Source organism: Microtus pennsylvanicus, chromosome 10 (assembly GCF_037038515.1).
Source record: "Microtus pennsylvanicus isolate mMicPen1 chromosome 10, mMicPen1.hap1, whole genome shotgun sequence".
NCBI classification, from domain to species: domain Eukaryota; kingdom Metazoa; phylum Chordata; class Mammalia; order Rodentia; family Cricetidae; genus Microtus; species Microtus pennsylvanicus.
In genome coordinates this window covers 4,530,201-4,551,714 of record NC_134588.1, presented here as the reverse complement: position 1 = coordinate 4,551,714, position 21,514 = coordinate 4,530,201, and the positions used below count along the sequence as shown (strand labels likewise).

General features: G+C 38.1%; 1 protein-coding gene across 1 annotated transcript; it reads left to right on the top strand.

Moving 5' to 3' along the window:
• Positions 1-266: 266 nt before the first annotated feature.
• On the top strand, positions 267-18,599 carry Serpinb10 (serpin family B member 10). The gene is made up of 8 exons (XM_075987378.1): positions 267-324; positions 3,848-4,022; positions 7,785-7,850; positions 8,265-8,402; positions 10,303-10,420; positions 12,794-12,936; positions 15,211-15,366; positions 18,079-18,599. The coding sequence occupies exons 2-8, from the start codon at positions 3,855-3,857 to the stop codon at positions 18,481-18,483; spliced, it is 1,194 nt and encodes a 397-aa protein (XP_075843493.1). The 5' UTR covers positions 267-324; positions 3,848-3,854; the 3' UTR covers positions 18,484-18,599.
• The last annotated feature ends 2,915 nt before the right edge of the window (positions 18,600-21,514 follow it).

The following is a 21,514-nucleotide window of genomic DNA, read 5'->3' as shown; positions in this document are numbered from 1 at the left end:
TAGCTTGGAATGTATGAGTTACAGTTTGTCAGAATTCATGTCTCTACGTGCAGTCCCATGTGGAAAAATGTACTTCATTAATTATTCAGGAAAGAACTCTGTTGTCTGCCACTTGTACTTATTTGAACTTTTGGCCAAGATAAGCCTGAAAGGAAGAGTGTGCTGCTTGTGAAAGGGAACCAAGGGTGGGGCTCAGAAGAAGGAGGGGCTGTGTGGGTTTTTTTATTTTTTACATTTCTTCAGTTAAAAGTTACCTCACTCTTCAGCCACAGTCTCTCACTAAAGGAACAGTTTGCCAAGTCTGCTCCCAGAAAGAGAAATAAGGTATTGTAAATATTTCTTTGGCTAAAAATGTTTGTGTTTTCCTTATTATAGTGCCTAGTAAATTGCCAAGACCTCCACTTGAAACTAAGAATAATAGATGAGGCTCCCTTTCCTCAGTGCTTTTCGGTACAAGTCAGCTACTTAACCTTGAACCTATTTGAAGTCTGACTGACTAAGAGAAGATGAATTAATTTCAAGGACACTTCTGCTATTCCACTTGCAGTTGTGAGAAACATGAGTGGATTTCTTTCCTCTAGTCATGTCTGGACTTTCCATGTATTGAGTTGCATTTGCCATCTTAACAAAGGGAAATAGAACATTCTTAGAATAATTGAATCCCAATCGTTCTAGCCCTTCTGATGGGGTGTCTTCACAGTATGAACTTTGGTTTATGAAACTAATGGTTGGCTCATGCCATCTATGGGAACCATTTTCCCACCTATCAGCTTTCCACGTGTCTTTAGCTTCTTTCATTACTGTGGACCATCTGAGTGCCTGGCACACCTTACTCTTCAGAAGCACTCCAACTTAACAACTGCCCCAGAAAAGGTCTCTGGGAAATAAAGTGGTGCTGGGAGGCAATTAAGATGCTGTTTTCTGTTATGGATAGTTTCATAAAGATTAAAGCATTATCACCAGTAAAGCAAGAGATCTTGAGTATTCTTTCATGGGACAAATAAGAAGCGCATCCCTGTTGTCACTTCCTCTACGTCTTTTAAACTTCTTTTGCTCCTTGTTGGTCCTACATCACTCCCTCTGGCTTTTACCATCCAAAGCCTGCAGACCACTAGCTGCACTGACCACAAGTTCTGTCTTTATAGCAAAGAGAATGGGACTGCACTTTTCACTGTTCCGTAGCTATTCGCCATCAGTCAATATATCTAACTTCTCTGTTCCTGAGTGTCTTAGGTATTAAATGGAAGCATGGGACTAGGGTGGTTCTAAGGTTCTGTCCAAGGTCTTGTGTTAGAAGTGTGTTTGTTCATGATGGTGTTGTTTTGATAGATGTTATGATCGTTCTTTAATGTCCTCTTCAGTATGTATAGTGATTATATGTATATAAATATACATATATATCATAGCAATGCAGCAATGAAAGACGCTAAAGGCACATGGAATGCTGAAAGGTAGGGAAATCATTTATGTAGATGGCATGAGCCAACCATTAGTCCCATATATCAAAGTTCATACTGTGAAGCCACTCTACCAATGTGTGACTTCTGAAAATTTCAAAAGAGCAATTCATTTTGTAAATAATACATTAGGGAATGGGCAGATAGTTAAATCAATACATCACTTGCCTCACAAGCATGAGAACCTGAGGTTGATCCCATAACTCATGTAAAAAGCCAGGCACGGTAATTACCATTTGTAACCCCAGTGCTAGGGGTGTGCTTATGGCTGGCTGCTCAGCTTGTCTATCTTACTTGGCAAATCTCAAGCTAGTGATTATCCTGTCTCAAAACAACATGGTGAAGATCTCCTGAGAAACAACAGAAGATTGTCTTATGTCTTTTATGACTCTACATGTAAATGTACCCACAAGTGCATCTGTGTATACACATACACACAACACACAACACACAACACACACACACACACACACACACACACACACACACACACACGGGGGAAGAGACAGACAAGCAAGCAAGCCAGACAAAGACACAGAGAGAAAGAGACAAAGTTTCTGATTGTTCAACACTTATATCTAAATTATTTCCAATAAAATCTCATCTTGGAATTCGATATCTTTCAGGAATTATTTCTTGGGTTAGATGGCCAGTGTAGTGCTTCCTTATGGTTGTTTCTAAAGATGGCAGTGATCAGAGTTTTCTCACTTGTATATTTTAGACTATGCTTAATACATTAAGGGTTACTGGTAAGAGTTAAGATAACTCTTAACTCTTAAGTTAAGTGGATAGTAACTGTTCACACCAGGCTATCTCTTCTGTTAGAGAAAAGCACGATTTTCAGGAAGTTCATGTGCATGAATAAGTACTATATTAAGGTGATCTGCACATTGAGATATAAAATTCCCAGGCACTGAGATGTTGCTTGCTTTCTTCCCTTTCTGGTTAATATGATTTGCAACAGAAACAAACATTTTTCTTCTAAATATATTTTATGAATTTTAAAACTATAAGTTGTGCAACCAAAACATGACCTGAATGGACATGATCTTTCAGGAAGCAGTTGTTTCTAAGATGGTATTTTTATGGGGGAAGGAATACTGGCAACTTCCCAAAGATTTGTTGGAGGGTAGAGTAACTACAAGACAGGAAGGGGTTTTGTTTCTTCAAAGAGTATTTTCCCTGAGCCCATTTGGAAATTTCATAGTGGGTAGAAACCACACCTTGGGTGTGACCCTGAGTCTGGAAATCTGTTTAGTCAAGTGTAGCTTTATGCGTGGGAGAGATTTCAAAACAATTGCTGTAGAGTAAATCACATAAAGTTATGATGTAACCAAAATCTACACAAACTTGTCCTTGATTCTAGTTTTTAACCCAGAGAGCGAATTCCTGACTTTTCCAAAGCCAGTGTTGCAGATTTCTCAGCAGAAATGCGCTGTTGGGGCAAGACCTAGCACAGTCCCCGTAGAAGGTCCCAGGTGCAGGGATTGGGAATCAGTCATTTAGTCAATTTGAGAATTATTTGACTATAGAGAAACAGTAGGATTATATATATATATATACACACATATATTATTCCACTGTTATCCTATAAGTCATATATATATACATACACATGTCATATATATATACATACACATGTATACATACACATATATACATGTGTATGTATATATATATTTGACTCAGTTTTAAATGGCATTTTAATGTAAAATGCCAGAGCAATTAGAAGTGACACTTAGAAGATGAATGTTATATATGTAATGTAATATGGTAGAATATGAACTTAGAAGATGAATGTCATCCATGAAATGCAATTAATACAATAATATAAGCATTATGAAACTTTGAGTTCTTTTGTTAAAGAGAAGTGAATCAGAAGAAAGGGAAACTACTTTCAATTTCTGTATTAAGAATGTCCAACTTAATTGTGCATAAAATCAAGTTAAAGTAAGTAATTCTTAGTGCATGACAAACAATAAAGACTATTTGGGGCAAAGTGTTCAACTATATGCTGTTGGATATACAAGGCAATATAAGAAGAAAATATTGTCCCCACTGAGCTTTGGCAGACTACACAGAGGCATAAAGGTAATAAATGTCAAGGAAATGGAAAAACTGTCTTGGCACTCAGCTGTCAATTGGTCATAATACATGTATTCTGTGGGACACATAAGCCCAATACTTTGAGGTAAGCCTCTTACATTCTGTGTTTTTAAGTGTTGGGATATATAAGACAAAAGCGGTATATGGTTAGAAGTTTGTTAAAATCAACTCAGTCTTATAGATAATTGTATATAGTTATCCCTACTTGGAGAGATACTTTAAAAAAATAAATTAAATGGAAAAGATTTAACATTTGTATGATCTCCGTCTTACGCTTTTTATAGGAACCCCATGGCTTCTCTAGCAGTGTCTATCAACCAGTTTGCCTTGGACTTTAGCAAAAAGCTAGCTGAATCTGCTGAGGGTAAAAACATCTTCTTTTCTCCTTGGGGCATCTCAACTTCATTGGCTATGGTGTATTTTGGTACCAGAGGTACCACTGCAGCCCAGATGTCCGAGGTGAGTGGCAAAAAACAGCTGTACTGCACTGTCTGAATGTGAAAAGGTTTTTAAAATGCCAGTTGATTCACATTTTACAATACCACTCAAAACACTTTGAAAGTGATTTACAGTGAAAGAAATCCATTTGAATTTGTTGTTTGTTAGCGTATGACTTTAATCCCAGCAGGAACATCTTTGGAGGTCAAAGCAAGCCTGGTCTAAAGAGCAAGTTCCAGGCTAGTCAGAGCTACATGCTAGCATTGTGTCTCAAAAACAAGAAAGTTGTTCTTTGGAAAATTCTTTAAGAACTTGTATTCGTCAGAAAAATAGATAAATGATAAATGATGAGGTCATACATTTTGGTTTAGAACCAAACAGAGTTCTATTTTGATGATAAACCTGTCTTTAAAACTAATATCCAAATTTTAAATTATAGAACTTTTTAGCATCCCTCTGAAAGAGAAAATTAGAGAAGTCTAGCTGTGTGTAATCTCAGCACTTAAGATGCTGAGGCAGAAGGATAGCTGTGAGTTCTAACCCAGCCTGCAGAACATAGTGAATTATATGCCAACTTAGAACTATGAAGTGAGAGGCTATTTTAAACCAAACAACAACAAAAAAAATTCTGCTTTCAAGCTTTGTTTAAACCTCAGAGATATGTCTAAATGTGAAGATCTCAGAGATAGTATTTAAATATAAAGTTAATATTGTGTAAAATAAAAAATAATTATATAATATACATATAGTAAAATATATGGTAAAATCATATGTATGTATATGTGATATCAAGTATGAGAATACAACTGACTATAGTTAACTGGTTAATAAGCTTTCCTACAGATTTGTCTTTAGAAGGACTCCATCTCCCCAGAATATATTCCAGGGTAATGTTTGTCCATGATGAAATTATAAATAACTTTGTTGCAATGAGTCTAGTGTACTTGCTATGCACGTCATTATCCTAGGGCAGGTGGTCCTTACTCCCATCCATCATCTCCTGGTACACTGTGGCACACTTGAGGGAAAACAAAATAGCATTTTTCCTGCTATTCCAAGAGAAATGCTAGGGTGAAAGTGAAGGTTACGTCTGTATATATTGAGTTGTGTTAATGAAAAATAAAGCAATCAACTAGAAAAAGAACTAAAAGCCCTGAATTTAAATAGCTGTTTTGATTAAAGTATCTAAATGATGGTATCAGTTGAACACTGTGCTTTTCATTTTCCCTGTTTAATTTATTTACTCGTACAGTATTATGACACATGTATACAGTGCATAATGATCATAGTCTCCTCCCCTCAAATATTTACATTCCTGTTTCAGGGAGCTCTGAAGTCCTGTCTTCTAATTCTTTTTACAATATAGAATAGATTATTGTGAATTATTCACCTTCCTGTGGGGCAAAACACTCAACCTTATTGCTGTTGTCTAACTGTACTTTGGTACCCGATCATCCTCCTTCCATCTGTCTCCCTGTTTCTGTTGAGGTTATGGAGACAAAAGAAACTGAAACCTACTTTATTCTAAACAGTTTTTATAGCACACCCCACTTCTGACACTAAATGCTAGAGATCTTCTCCATAGTCTGTACTCAAAGTCACAAATTCTTATATATTGTACCCACGGACATCACTATATCCCACAGCTGAAGGTTTGGTCCCTAAGGTTTCTTTCCAATTCAGATGCAGTCAGAGCTCTGGGCTATTTTACCCATATGTCTTCTGATCCAAAAGCCAGCTAAAAACCAAAGCTCCCAAGACATCCTCATTAATCTCAGTTACTTTGCTAGTGTGGCTCACAGGATTTAGGAAAATGCTTGTTTATTGGCTTATTTTAAAGAATGCTACAAAGAATGCAGATGAAGAAATGAGAGGGGTAATGTATGAAGAACAAAAGCTGACAGTTTCCATGACCTTTCCGAGGGCACAAATCTTTGGGGGTCTGCAGATGCTCACCTACTTTCTGAACCCTGTCTTCTGGGGTTCTGGGGAGACTTGATTATGTTTTTGAATAAGGACAGTCACGTACAAAGAAACTGGGCAAGAGTGTATTCTGATGCTGACAGACTGACACTGAGGAGACCCAGCTCTCCCAGGTTTCCTTAGTTCCCTATGCAGTGTTTCTTTTCTAAGTTTGGAACAAGTGGTCTTTTTTACTTGTTTGTTTATTTGTTGTGTTTTGTTTTCCTAAGAACCTCTACCAAACAGAAAATGTCAGAGGATGTCTTAAAGGCATTGTTAAAGACAGAAGGATGGAGGAAGGTTATATTTTTAGTTTCTATGATGATCTTGAGGAAGAGAAACTAGTATTTGCAGCTTGGGCTTCAGAAGGGAGCAGGTGAAAAGAGGCCAAGAGAAAGCTGATGAATGAGGCACGAACATTGTTCCATTCTATCTATCCCAATGGTGTTCTAGTTACCTGGAAAATAATAAAGTTATGGGAATTAGGTGCCAAAAATCCAAGTATATGAATTAGAGACAAAAATTATATGTCACATATCATACCACTTCTAATATTTTTATGAAATAAACTTTGTTTGTCCATATATGAAATCCTAATTCTATCTTTATTTCCACAAAAAACAGGATTTTCTTCTTTATGTATAAATGATAACCCACTGTTTAAAACACATTTCCTTGTATATACTTACCTCTCTTTTTAAAACGTATGAAAAGCAAGAGAATTTTACTTCAGAATATTTCCAACATTGTTACAAATATCCCAAAGTGTATGACAATAAAGACATGAGTAACTTATTTTGTTTTTCTTGCCAAGTGTTTACATCAAACTTTTGTTAATTTATATTTTTCATTAATTTTTAAATTTTATCTTGCATACCAACCAGTTTCCCCTCCCTCCTCTCCTCCCATTCCCTCATCCCACCCCCTATCTACACCCCTCCCCCTCCCCATCCACTCCTCAGAAAGGATAAGGCCTCCCATGGGAGTCAACTAGCACTTGAAGAAGTTGAGGCAGGACCAAGCTCCTCCCCCTGCATCAAAGCTAAGAGAGACATCCCACCATAGGGAATGGGTTCTTAAAAGCCAGCTCACATGCCAGGGGCAGATCCTGGTCCCACTGTTGGGGTCCAATAAACAGATCAAGCTATGCAACTGTCACCCATATGCAGGCTCCCTAGCTGTCATTCTCCAGTGTGTGAGCTCCCACGAGCTCGGGTCAGCTGTCTCTGTGAATTTCCCAATCATGATGTTGACCCTTGTCGCTCTTATAATCCCCTTTGCTCTTTTCAAATTGACTCCCAGAGCCCCGCTCAAGGCTTGGCTGCGGATCTCTGCTTCTACTCCCATCAACTATGGGGATGAAGGTTCTATGATTGCAATTAGGGCAGTCACCAATCCAGATTCCTTATATTCCCATTCTCTGTCCCCTCTCTTCTACCCACCCTGCCCACAGTTTTCTCAGATTTCACCTTCCCAGGGAAATCTGTGGATTTCTATTTTGTTTTTTGAGACGTGATTTCTCTGTGTAGCCCTTGCTGTCCTGGAACTCACTTTGTAGGCCAGGCTTAAAGAATCCTTTAGACCAGGATTAAAGGTGTGTACAAGCACACCCTGCCATGAGAAACTTAAAAGAGTTTTTTTTTTTTTAAATTTCACTTAAAGAAATTTGAGGCACTCAATTGAAACTCATTTGGGGGCTCTGTGTTCAGTTATTTATATATTCTGTGGTCATAAGAACTGCTGATTCATATTTACAAATGCATTATTTTTATGCGTACTTATCTGTAAAGTGTATTGATTTACTTTTTATTGAAATCACAGGTACTTCAATTAGACAAAGGACGGCTCTTCAAATCTGACCCTGCTTGTGAAAAGAAGAGAAAAATGGTATTTATATATTTAATATCCAGTGAACAGTTGTGGGTGGAATGCTTCTAATTTATGTGTTTAATCAATCTTTTTCTTAGATTAAATATATCAGAATACCTTTCAGATTCCAGAGTGACTGTGCTTTGTAACAATATTCTTTCCTTCTTGTCTTATTGCTCTTTTCATCCCTTTTAAGTTTTTGTTTTACTTTTGAAGTCATTCTTGTCTGTCTTTGCAAGCTAATAGTGAAGAATATGTGCCTTCATTAAGATTTTATACTAGAAATATCGAAGAAAATACTTTTATCTATTTTAAATAAATTGCTTTTACTTTATGCTTGTAATATACCAAATAATTTCATTTAACTATATATTAGTCATATATTATTTGACTTTTGTTCAACATTTTTTCCTAATCCTCTCTCTTATAAAGGAATTGAACTCAGACAAGTTTGAGGAAATGCACTCTGATTTCCAGACCCTTGCTGCGGAAATACTCAAGCCTGGCAATTCCTACATACTCAAAACAGCCAATAGGATATATGGGGAGAAAACATATCCATTTCATAATGTGAGTGTAAATGTCTTTTTGTTCATTAATAAAAATAGAGGGAGTAAGCAAAAACCAGCCATAAAATACACATTTTCTCTAGGGGCCCCAGAAAAAATTCTTAATGTGGATAGTATCTCCTGGCAAGCAATCATTTTGCAATGATCATGCATACCAAATTTTGAAGTAAACCAGTGTTGGATCTGAGACAGGAGTGACTCATGGACACATAGACATTGGTTTCTTTAGCTAACATTTGTTTCACAAGAAAATATAATGGGCAAACATAGAGTCATGTAATAATAGGGTAGAACTGAAGGAGCCAAGAATGGTGTCCCTCACAGGACTGTGGCTAAAAGCTGTCCCTGGAAAACAAAGAGGACTTTGAGATGAAAGTAGAAAAAATTCCCACAACAGGATTCTAGAGATATTGTCAATATGGAACATGAAATAATGCCAAGTTCCTTCTTTCGTTAATGGTTAAAATCCCACCAACAGAAATCTTGGTGACCTTGTTGCACTAAGACTCAAATGGTCCTCAGACTACAGTATGTCATTTTTCTCTTAAGTTTGTGCATCACACCATTTGAAAGAGAGAGATTAACAAGAGTCTAGACTAAATCATCTAGGGGCAAAAAGCAAGGGGTTAGATAGGACAGAAGAGAAGCAGGTACTCTGTGGTTTCAAGCATGTGGTGGGTGCCCACTTCCGTGAGTTCTTCTGGATTTAGGGCCTTGGGCTTTGTTAATCCTGGATCTACAACATATCTAGGCAGAGCCTTAAAGACAGCTTTATCACTGTCAGGCTTTTGGACTTCTACTTGACTCATTATCAATAGAGTTGAGCGCAGTAGCATTGGACTCCAAACAAAAAGGATATAGGCATCTGCACATCTTTTTATGAGTCTACAGGTGAATTAACAGGGTTTAGTGCCTCATATTTGTGTTTTATTTTTGCTGGATTATAAATCCCAATGCAGATCTCGCAATGTTTAAACCATTTCTTGGGGACAGGATTAATTTGTCACTATTTACTTCCAAATAAGCAAACTAAAGGAACCAACACTGTACCTCCCCAAGAAAACAAGTTATGTTCCCATAGCAACTGCAAACTCAGTTAAAGTCAGCTGTGTTGAATGCAGTGGGGTGGATCATCAAAACTCTGTAGACAGAGGGCTTTCTCACTCCCTCAAAGAGACCAGTAAGGTCTTCTGCCTCACTTCCAGGTCACATTGCCCAGCAGAATATAGTTATCTTCAGTTGCTATAAGTTCCTGAGGATTTGGAGACCTCAAGCAGCCAAGTTGCAGACTCACAGGCCTTGCTGTGTTTCTACTCCTCGCACAGAAAGCCATGTCCAACTCTAAATACCATTTAGCCACAAGATAACTTGACATATAGTCTTCTGTTTTCATTCTATTCTCAATTCCAGGTCTGAATAAAACATAAGAAAACATACATGCAAGTAGCATTATGTAGACAGGTTGTGTTTATGTATTAAGGAATATATATGTGTAAATACATATACCTACGTGAATGTAACAACAGTTAATGAAAAGCAGAGGCCATGAATTTGAAAGAGATCAAAAGCAGGTATACAGAAAGAATTAAAGGTGGGAAAATAATGCAATTATAATATCAAAAAATAAAATAAATAATATCTAAAAATAGTCAAGAAGGGGTTGCCAAGCTCAGACCCGCAGGCTGGCAGATTTTCCTTCTCTACCTGGAGTACTGTATAGCTGGCTGGGGTGAGGAGGATTACATTGACATTTTGACAGAGACGGGAATGATGAAGTAGAGATGGAGTTGTGGAGGGAGAGTAGTTGTCCTCAATTGATTTTTGTTTTAAATAATGTTCACAGATTTGATTTCTCAGTTTTGGACAGCTGTGCAGAAGTGCATTTTATCTATATCTTTCAGAAATATTTGAAGGACATGCAAACATATTTTGGTGCAGAACCACAGTCTGCTAACTTTGTTGGAGCTTCTGGCCAGATCAGAACAGAGATCAACTCCTGGGTGGAAAGTCAGACTGAGGGTAAGTTGTCGTCAGGGCATAGCTAAGGGCTTGTGCCAAGCTTCATCATATTTATATGAAATTGTGCCTTATATGCCTATTTATTTCTTTAATGGAACTGTGGGATATATACTAATATTCAGAATTTTTATTTCTATTTATATCTGTAAGTTTTAGATCAGTAGCCTCCCCAGGAAATCCTATTTAAATTATAGAAGGCAAACCTCCACTTTCCCAAGTAGACAGGAAAAAAGATATAGTTTACAGATTTCAAAGGATAAAATAAAAGAAATGAAAAATGGGAGCTAGGAATGACTGTTGCACTTGTAATTTTAAAGAAAAATGGCTATTAATAACGAAAAAAGAGTAAAGTTTTACTGGTGCATGGTTAAAGTTATCTTGGAAATTAAAATTATTTGTTAGAGTTTGGAGTACAAAAATTATTCTGCTACATTGCTCCCTGGGCTTGATATGTTTGCCGGCCATCCAGAACAGTCCTTGAGAGAGAATGTGTCCTTCTTGTCTTTGTCTTCATTGGCACAAGACTTCCCTGTGTCTCTTTTGCATTCTTCTGTGCTCGCATTGTTTCTCGTTTAATGTCTAGGTTTTTTAAGTATTGGGATCCAGGACCAGCCCAGACCTAAATCATTTCTCATACCAGAGTAAGGGTGTGGGAATGAAAACACAACTCACGTGATTATATAGGGAGGGAGTTTTCAGTGATCCTTCAAGAAATTCTAAATTCACATCCTGAAAAATCACCTGTGTTTATTACTCAAATAGCTTTTATATCTAGATGTAAACTAAGGGGGAAATTCATATTTCCTAGGTAATGGGGAGAATGACTTGGGTCATGTCTACACCTATCTATGTTCATTTGGTCAATGTTTTCCAAGAACAGTGGACTATTCAAAATAAAAAGAATTACAAAAATAAATCACAGATAAGTGTGCTTGAGATGCTGGTCTGGTTCCTGTTCAGGGGAAGGAACAGTTGACTGTTTTGAATCCAACTTGTTAAGAGCAGTTCACTGAAGCTAATTTTATATTTTAGTTCCTTGCAAGATGCCTGGTTCTGTTGGTTAATACTGTTTTAGTAATCTGTCCTTGGTGGCATATGCTTATAAATTTATCCCACTGAGGTCCAGTCAGCAATATTATGCCTTAGGGGCCTGCTCAGGCTACCTGATGATTTCTCCACACTAGCCTTGGACTACATAGAAAGATGTTTTGTCAAACATACAGACACATAAACTAACCATCTAACTAAACCAATAGTTATTATCAACTGTTTTATAAATGTGATATAGTACCAACATGCAACTATGTCTTTTCCAGTATCTATTGCTAGGAGAAAAATACATTGCTTGTGAAGTAGTGTAAGTCAATATTTATAACAAATTTTCATTTGTTTTTTATTTTATGTTCCTGTTAACCATATTATCTGCAAACAAAAACATTGTGTCTTCCTTCTAAGCAACTAATACCACATTCATTTTCTTTTTTAATATATTTTTAATTTATTATTATTATTTTTATTGAGCTCTACATTTTTCTCTGTTCCCTTTAACCCTCTCCCAAGATCCCCATGCTCTCAATTTACTCAGAAGATGTTGTCTTTTTCTACTTCCCTTGTAGATTAGATCCTCTTAGGGTCCTCATTGTTGTCTAGGTTCTCTGGGATTGTGATTTGTAGACTGGTTTTCTTTGCTTTATGTTTAAAAACCACTTATGATTGAGTACAGGTGATAATTGTCTTTCTGTATCTGGGTTACCTCACTCAAAATGATGTTTTCTGTCTCCGTTCATTTGCCTGATAAATTGAAGATGTCATTATTTTTTCTGTTGTATAGTACTCCGTTGTGTAAATCTACCACATTTTCCTTATCCATTCTTAGGTCGAAGGGCATTTAGGTTGTTTCCAGTTTCTGGATATGACAAACAATGCTGCTATGAACATAGTTGAGCACATGTCTTTGTGGCACAATTGAGCATCCTTTGGATATATACCCAAAAGTGGTATGGTTGGATCTTGAGGAAGGTTGTTTCTGCCGGATTTTATTTTCTTACATTGATTCATGAATTAGCATTTTGGGGAAAACTTTAAGTGACAATAGTCCTCAAAGACTGGATACTCATATGTATTTGTTTACTATGGCTGTAAAATGATGATTATTGGAGGAGTCAACATATTATTTTTTCCACTATTTCTCTCCTTCCTCATAGCTCTTAAGAAAAAGTATACTACTTAATCTTAAATTGTTCTATTTCTGGAATATCTAAAAAAATATTTTTAATAGAAAACTCTATGTTTCCAGAAAAATTGGAAATTTGGCTATCTAATTAAAATATGCATATCCCAGAAGCCATTTTGAAATCTGTTCTGTTCTTATAGGTAAAATTCCAAATCTCCTCCCTGATGACTCGGTGGACTCCATGACTAAGATGGTGCTGGTGAATGCCCTTTACTTTAAAGGGACCTGGGAGCATCAGTTCTCAGTGCAGAACACCACTGAAAGGCCTTTCAGAATAAACAAGGTAAGAGCCAGCTAAAAGACATAGAAGTGTCACATGACCCTATAAAAATAGATCCTACAGTAAATTGGTTTCTTTCCTAATGTTATCTTCCTGTATCCTGGCTCATATTATGGAAGGAAAGGCTGGTCTGAGAGTTTTTTGTTCCATCTACTAAAGTGTAATGTTTCATTGTTTTTCTCTGAATACAGTCTATTTGCAGAATTTATCATTTCATGGTTTTGAGCACGTGGGAGCTGGGTAGAGCGGGGTTTATATTTATTTTTCAGTTGAGAAATAAAAGTAGTTATGGAAGTAGAGGTGTGTCTGAGTTAAACTTTCCAGAACCAAAGATTGTCCCACTAAAGTTCTGCTGTTTCTATTAAGCCCATTGTAGTAGTGTGTGTGTGTGTGTGTGTGTGTGTGTGTGTGTGTGTGTGTGTGTAAGCTGGGTAGAGATGAAACAAAGTTAAAGATAGATATGAGGGATTCCAAGGGCTATCAGCTTGCTATCACCACAATAAAACACAACTTGAAAAAAGGAAAAAAATGGAAGCTCATGATTTTCTAGCTCTAGTCTGTGGTCACCTGTCCCAGAGAACATTAATGTAGAAAGTCAGCCATGAAGCAGTTACTCAATGTATGGAAGGGAGGGGAAGACAGAGACTGAGGGAGGAAAAGGAAGGGAGAGAGGGGGAGGAGAGAAAGAGAAACTAGGGTCCCAATAGTTCAGGGTGCTGAGGGATAATCCTGTATGTGGTGAATGTGTAGTATCCTCATTGGTTCATAATAAAGCTGTTTTGGCCTATAGCATGGCAGAATAAGGTTAGGCAGAACTGCCAAACTGAAAATACAGAGAGAAAGGAGGGCAGAGTCAGGGGCAGTCCTGTGACCAGCCAGCCACAGAAAGACATGCTGGAAGACAGGTAAAGCCTCTAACCATGTGTGTTATTGTAGATTAATAGAAATGGGTTAATTTAAATCTGAGAGCTAGTTAGTAGTAAACCTGAGCTATTGGCTGAGTATTTTGTAATTAATATAAGTGTCTGTATGTTTATTTGGGACCAGGCTGTCTGGACAGAAAAACTCTGCCCACCTCCGTTTACACCAGTGATCCAACCACCTTACTAAGCACCAACTCCTATAGATCACACCATTGCTGCAACATTACCAGCTGGCAACAAGGACTTCCAAGACTTTCACACTTAAGACCCAAAGTTCAGCAGTTTAGAATGTGTCCCAATCAAAATATTGTCAGGAAAATTTTTTCTTACTTTTTTCTCCACTAAATTTCTACCATAATTTTTTCTGCTGGATGAATTCAGAGTTTTTCCTGTTTTTAATCCACAATGGTCAAACATAGCTACTCACAACATCTCTTTGAGAACAGGCTGATAAACCCCATTTTAAGTTCCTAGAGGGAGAATCTTGTAGCACTGCAAAGCCAGCTGACATAGACTGTCTTAGTGGTTGGTTTTAGCAGTGAGATCTGAAAAGGACACTAGTTGGTGCCATTATATGCACACCCTAGAAACCATCCCTGTATTCCAAGCAATGGCCTGGCTACAAGATATCGCAGCTTACAGCGAAGGCCTTCTGAATGACCTCTCCACATTCAATGGATAAATAATATGTCTGTAACACTGAATTGCAGAAAGTTCCTTGTGGTTTCATCTACAGCTAATTTTGTTTAAAATTACATCATGTGGGGATAGAAACATGGCTCAGCAGTTAAGAGCTCTTGTTGCTCTTCCAGAGCATCAGGGTTTGATTCATAGCAACCATGTGGGGAAACTCCTGTCTGTAACTTGAGCTCCTGGGGATCTGATGCCCTCTTCTGATCTCTGAAGGTACTTGGACACATTTTAACAGAAGCCCTGATAATATTTTGCAAGAATTTCCCTCTGATCTATTGCTAGTTTTTCATTTATTTTATGAGTTCCAGGTTTTTTTTGATACTAAAATACATTCTAAGGCTCTCAAATATTTGCATGTAAAATGACACTTAATTTCTTGGTTATTTACATTTACATATTTACGTGGTTTTCCTGCATGTCTGCTTTTAAGTGTTTGGTAGAATCTACCTATTGTGGCATAAACAGGTTGCCCAGTAGATGTTAGATACAGGAGCTCCCTTGTTTGCTATCACTGGTATTGTTAGCAGAATTTTCCAGAAGCTATATCAGGAAAACTTCTGTGTCTCCTGTAAGGTCACAGCTTTACTATTGTAAAAGGGAAACTGATGGTGATAGAATATGGAGAAAACTTCCTCTGTGACTCTGTTGTCCATTTTTACAGACCACCACCAAACCAGTGCAAATGATGTCAATGAAAAAGGATCTTCAGGTCTTCCACATTGAGGAGCTGCAAACCATAGGTCTTCAACTTCATTATCAGAACCGTGACCTTAGCTTGTTTCTTCTGCTGCCAGAAGAAGTAAACGGCCTGGAACAGGTAGATACATCAGTCTCTCTGACAAAATGGAATCTGTGCTTTCCCCTATACTTTCATGAGAAAAACATGAGGACTTCACCTCCCTGCTTTTAAGTATCTGCATGGGAAGGCAATCAACTAATATATTCTGAGTCCTGACTACTTTGTCTTCAAACATTGTTCATACTTTAGAAAATTCTAAAAGCTAATATTACTATATATTAGCAATACAGTCACAGCTCTAGAGCAAGATGGGCATACACAGAGCCTCATATGCACAGATATAGTGGTTCTTATCACAATTGCGATTACAGTGAGTTGCCTTGGACCTTCTCAGCCTAGTTCCAATTAGAATCTACCTAATTCAAGAATAACTTCTAGGTGAAAGTTGCCTCATACTCTCATTTGGCATTTCAGCAGATGAAAGTTTGTAGGCTAGAGTGCTTACAGCTTGATCTGACTTTTGGAACCCCAATATTTCATTGCTAAGCAGTACCTGGTTGGTAGCTGAGGGACTCTAGGTGGCAGCAGGACAGTAGAAATAGAAATAATACCTGGATGACCTCTGCTTGTGGAAACCAGGAGTTTACCCATAGAGGAAATGGCTTGTGGGACTGGGAGCCATACTACCTGCATAAAAAACTTTCATGTTTAATAACCCTTGTTGTGCCAGAGGTCAGAACTATATCTAAGCACAGAAGTCATCTGCAGACCCACTTCAAATTGATGTACACAGAAACTCTTGGCAAGGATTGCCTTCTTTTGTGGTGCCTCTGATCAAACCCAGGGCCTCTTGTGTGCTAATCAGACTTTCTAGGATAGAATTGCATCTCAGCCTCAAATAAATCTTTTAAAAAGTTTTTATATTATTATTTTGTGGGGTGTGTGTGTTTTGCTTACTTGTATGCCTATGTACTATGTGTGCACAGTGTTTGTGGTGACCAGAAGAGAATATTGGATGTCTGCCTTAGAGCTGGATATATATATATATATATATATATATATATATATATATATATATATATGCCACCATGGAGGTGCTGAGCTAAGAATTTGAGTCCTCTGGAAGAGCAGCTAGTACTCTTACGTATTGCGGCATCTCTAGGCCCCAAATCAATCTTTTAATCACTTATATTTATATATGAGTATGTATATTTATATGTATAGTGAACTTCACATTTTTTAAACTTACTTTTTATCAAATAAACAATTTTAAGCTGTTCACCCTTTTAAGCCTGACCACACCCTGTGTCTAAGCAAATACATGCTGAAATGGAACATTAGCCTCTTCTGAAACACATATCCTGAATTTCTTTGCCTAGAGTCTAGTTTTTCCATTTATTTCTTAGTGTTGGTAGCTTTCCTTGATTCTGCTAGTATGAAAAAATATTTCTATATTGCTTTTGAATCTGTATGAAACTGTGGAAGACGGTAGCAATGAGATCTGTGTAGATGGAAAACATTACAGTCACAATGGGCTGCTTCTCAGGAAACCAGTCTCCTGAGATGAAGACATTGTCACATCATTAATTTGTACCCTTCACAAACATGTTACTGACACCCAATACTTAGGTCTATGAAGCTCCAAAATGAGTAAAAGTTTATGCTTTGAAACAAATTTATCAATAAAAAGTAAAATCTATTTGCTGATACAGTTAGATATATACACACATTCATACATTATTCTTAGAAATTTTAAATTATAAAGAGAAGTAAAGAATAATATGCTCACTATAAAAGTGTACTCAGAAGGGCTGGAGGGCTTCTCCCTTTTTTATTCTTTATTGACATAGCTTATAATACTGTGACTATAAAGCATAGGCATTTTCTTTTATCTGAGATTTTGTTTTCAGTGAACTCTTTTCCCGGTTAAGAAAAGGAACAGTTTGTGCCCTGTGTTAGTCAGTTTATTGTTGCTTGTGATTTACATCTAAAAGAAACATCTTATGGGAGAAAAGATTGATTTCATTCTTGATTTCAGCCCATCCTGACAAAGAGGTTGTGGCAGGCAGAAGTGAACAGAAGAGGCCAGAGCAAGAGAGAGCCATCCAGGACACATGTTCTCTGTCCAGCCAGGCACCACCTTCCCCAGTGCACTTACCTCTTCATAGACTAGTTAGAGTTTGGGTTAACATGTTTATTATGTGAGACATCTCATAATCTAATTCTCTGATAAATGCTCTCACTGATACATTCAGAGGCATGTTTAACCAACCTGTTAGTGGCTAATTATCTAATCAAGTTGACAGTAAGGACTCATTTATGTTCTAACATTGTACACAACAGTAGATGTTTTGTGTATGAATCCGCCAAATGCTTGGTTATATTAGGATATTTTAATATAATTGATAACTTATATACTGTGTTAGAAGAATTTCCCTTTCAAAATCAAGTCTAATTCTTCTATTTTCTTTTCTTTTCTTTCTTTTTTTTTCAACGTATATCTCTGGCTGTCCTGGAACTCACTCTGTAGACCAGGCTGGCCTCAAACTCACAGAAATCTGCCTGCCTCTGCCTCCCTGAGTGCTGGAATTAAAGGCATGTGGCACCACCACCCACTTAATTCTTCTATTTTCTGAGAACTACTGTCTATAAAATGAAGACTGTGTAGGTCAGTGGCAGAAAGTTGTCATCATTAACTGGTGGAGTTCCAAATGTGAGGGAGTGATAGTATGCTCCTCTATGTCTTTCTCTCTCTGATTTACTCACTCTTCTTGGATTCCAACCCTGCAGCTGGAAAGAGCTATAACTTATGAGAAACTGCAGGAGTGGACCAGTGCAGACATGTTGGACACCTTTGAAGTGCAGCTGTACCTCCCCAAGTTCAAGCTGGAAGAGAGTTATGATCTGAAGTCAGTCCTAAGCAGTATGGGGATGACTGATGCTTTCAGCCAGAGCAAAGCTGATTTCTCAAACATGTCTTCAGACAGAAATCTATTTTTGTCCAATGTTTTCCACAAGACTTTTGTGGAAATAAATGAAGAAGGCACAGAGGCCGCAGCTGGCACTGGAAGTGAGGTCGATCTTCGAATTAAGACACCTTCCATCGAGTTCAATGTCGATCATCCATTCCTTTTCTTCATTAGGCACAACAAAACCAATAGCATTCTCTTTTATGGGAGATATTGCTCACCCTAAACTCCTCATCCTCATTAAATACAAGTATCTTGATGGTATCAAATAAGCAATCAGAAACCATGATCATGAGATGGAAAAGCAATCATCACAAAATCATCCCATAGTCTATAAGCATTTCACACTCTAATAATAATAAATGATTGTTAAAGGAACATGTTTTGGTGATTCTGTCAAGTCTATATAGAGAGAATAGCATTTAATTTGTTCTACCACCACAACATTTGTCTCACTGTGACCTTTATTTATGTTGCAAAAATGCTGCTCATAAGCGCCAACACTTACTTACTAAACCAGGGTCTCCTAACATGTTTGGCAGGGTTGGAGGGGGTCTCAGTAAGACTCAGTCTGAGACAAGTATAACACAAGCAAACAGACTTTTATATCCTTATCAGAAACAGAATACAATGATGGTTGCCAGGATCAATACAGTTGTAGTTAACAGGATACAGTGGTGCTTGCAAGCTGTACGGGACACACCAGACTAATGTCTAAGACCAACTGCCAAGCCAAACTTCTATATGCTTTGCTGACATCTAGGGAACTCAGCAAAGCACAGGAAGCCGGAATGCTTCATTGCCTGAGTGAGTGCCTCAGCTTCTTGGGAACTGAAAGGCACCCAGTACCCCTGGAGCCAAGGGCTCTTACTTGAAATGCCCACAGTGCCTGCTTCTGATTGTGGCTGGACCAGGCCATCTCCACAATTCCTTGCAGCTCTCGCTCTTTTATTGCTTAATTTCAGATGGTACACGTCATCTTTCAAAGCAGACCTGGAGTAGCAAATCAGTCAGTGGGCTATAATGCTTCCCAATATACCCAAATTAACAAAATTCCTGCAGATATTCCTATGGACCGTATTTTAGAAAACTAGGTTGCTAGGTTTTTCACAGGGAGGGAGAGGTTAATTCATTTAACTTTGAACACTGACTAGTTTATGTTTCACCATGTAAGGCCTGAATGTCAATACTTAAATTGTCATGTGATCATCATTGCCTGGGGAAGAATATGATTAGTGGTGGGGAACCCCGGGCCCTGAGAATAATTAACATAAATTTGGATACTATTCTCTTCCCATCTAACAAAGAGAAGCACTAGAGGATTAGGAACATGAGCTCACTCTGTCACAGAAGGAATAGGTGCATTCGACAGAGATAGAATACCAAGGAGCAGCGGTCACCAACTCTTTTCCCTCAGCCACCAGTAAATAAGTTCCAGTGTGTCTGCTGTTCCTTGGTATGACAATAATCATTGTGGAATTAAAGTATAAGGAGTGAAGAAGTATGATATTTATTTTTATGCATGAAGAGAATTCCTTAACTATCAAGCAAGCCTGATCTTTAGTCAGTGAAAGTCATTTTGTTCTTTTTTTAAAAAAAATACTAAAGTATTTTGATGAAAGCATGTATGAAATTCTTGTTCTTCCTTTAGGTGGTTAGTTCCTAGAAAAAGAGACACTATTTAAAGGCAGTCTACAAGGAGAGCCATCTGCCCTGGAACACTACCACACCCTCCTTTCAAATCCAAAAGACCCAAGCCACTGACACGCCTTTCCACCCTCCACCTATCACCACCACCACCCGCTTGCTACCATGCCAGGCCCCAATGTAGGCAGATATCTTCTGCTCAGTTCCAGGCTGAGCCGGTTAGAAGAACAGGTGCAGACCACTCCAAGATGAACAACAGAGACTGTCTGCTGGAATAGAGGTCATACTGGCTTCCAGAAATACACACTACAAAGACCAGAATCCCAGAGGAGAAACACAAACTAAGGAACAAATACCTATACAACAACAACAACAACAAAAACAACAGAAATCAGCTACCTAGACCTGTATTCATTCCAAACTTAGGTGCAGAGATACCTGTGTAAGAACACAATCAGCAGCAGCCAAGGCAGTATGGCACCACCAGAGTTCAGCTATCCTACTGCAGCCACCGCTGAATATTCCAACACAGTTGAAGCACAAGAAAACTTCCTTAAAACCAACTTTATGAAGATGATAGATATTCTTCAAAAGGAAATGAATAAACCTATTAGAGAAATTCAGGAAAACACCAGATAAGATATACTTAAAGAGATGCTTAACATCCTTAGCCATCATGGAAATGCACATCAAAATGACTCTGGATTTATTCATAATAGCCAGAACCTGGAAACAACCTCAATGCCCCTCAATGAAGAATGGATAAAGAAAATATGGTTCATTTACATGATGACATATTACTCAGATGTTAAAAACAATGACATCATGAAATTTGCAGGCAAATGGATAGAACTAGACAAAATTATCTTGAGTGAGGTGACCCAGACCAAGAAAAAAAATGTGGTATGCACTCACTTAAAGTGGGTATTGGCTGTAAAGTAAAGAATAACCATGTTACAATCCACAGATCCAGAGAGGCTAGGCAAAAAGGAAGAACAAAGACCCTGGGGAATTTGGATCTCCCTGGGAAGGAGAAATTGAAAAGATTTTGAGGGAGAACTAATGGGTGAAGATTTGAACAGAAGGTATCAGGTGGGGGTGGAGGGAGAGAGTACTGATATAGATGACTGGAATTGGGGGGCATTTTGGGGATGAGGAGAGGTAGAAACCGAGTATAATGGAAAGTCTCAGGAATCTACAAGGGTGACCTTAGAGAAGACTCCTAGTAATGGGAGATAAGGAACCTGAAGCAGTCATCTTCTCTAAGCAGGCAAGACTTCCAGTGGAAAGACTGGAATAATCCAAACACAAAACCATCAATCCTGCCCCCGCATCTACCCACCTCAGCCACAAGGGCTAGCATCTGCAGGCAGGCTACTTCAGCACCGCTCCATTGGACCTTGTACTATACAAGTCTCACTCTGCCCCCAAACCTACCCATTCCTGTAAACCTCAGTGGCTCCTGGAGACACAGAAAGTGACTACACAGAGCTGACCAAGAGTGGCTTACTGAAACACAGACCGTGATGCACCAATAGGTTCAAGACAAGATTCCTGAGACACAAACACCAACTGCAAGATCAGACCAAGATGCAAAGACTGTCTGCACC

Bases quoted from the DNA above. Each gene is read 5' to 3' on its own strand.
- Serpinb10 (XM_075987378.1), top strand. From the start codon at position 3,855: ATGGCTTCTCTAGCAGTGTCTATCAACCAGTTTGCCTTGGACTTTAGC. The intron at 7,851-8,264 runs GTATTTATATAT...TCTCTTATAAAG, and splicing joins GTGAAAAGAAGAGAAAAATG to GAATTGAACTCAGACAAGTT. The intron at 15,367-18,078 runs GTAGATACATCA...CCAACCCTGCAG, and splicing joins AAGTAAACGGCCTGGAACAG to CTGGAAAGAGCTATAACTTA.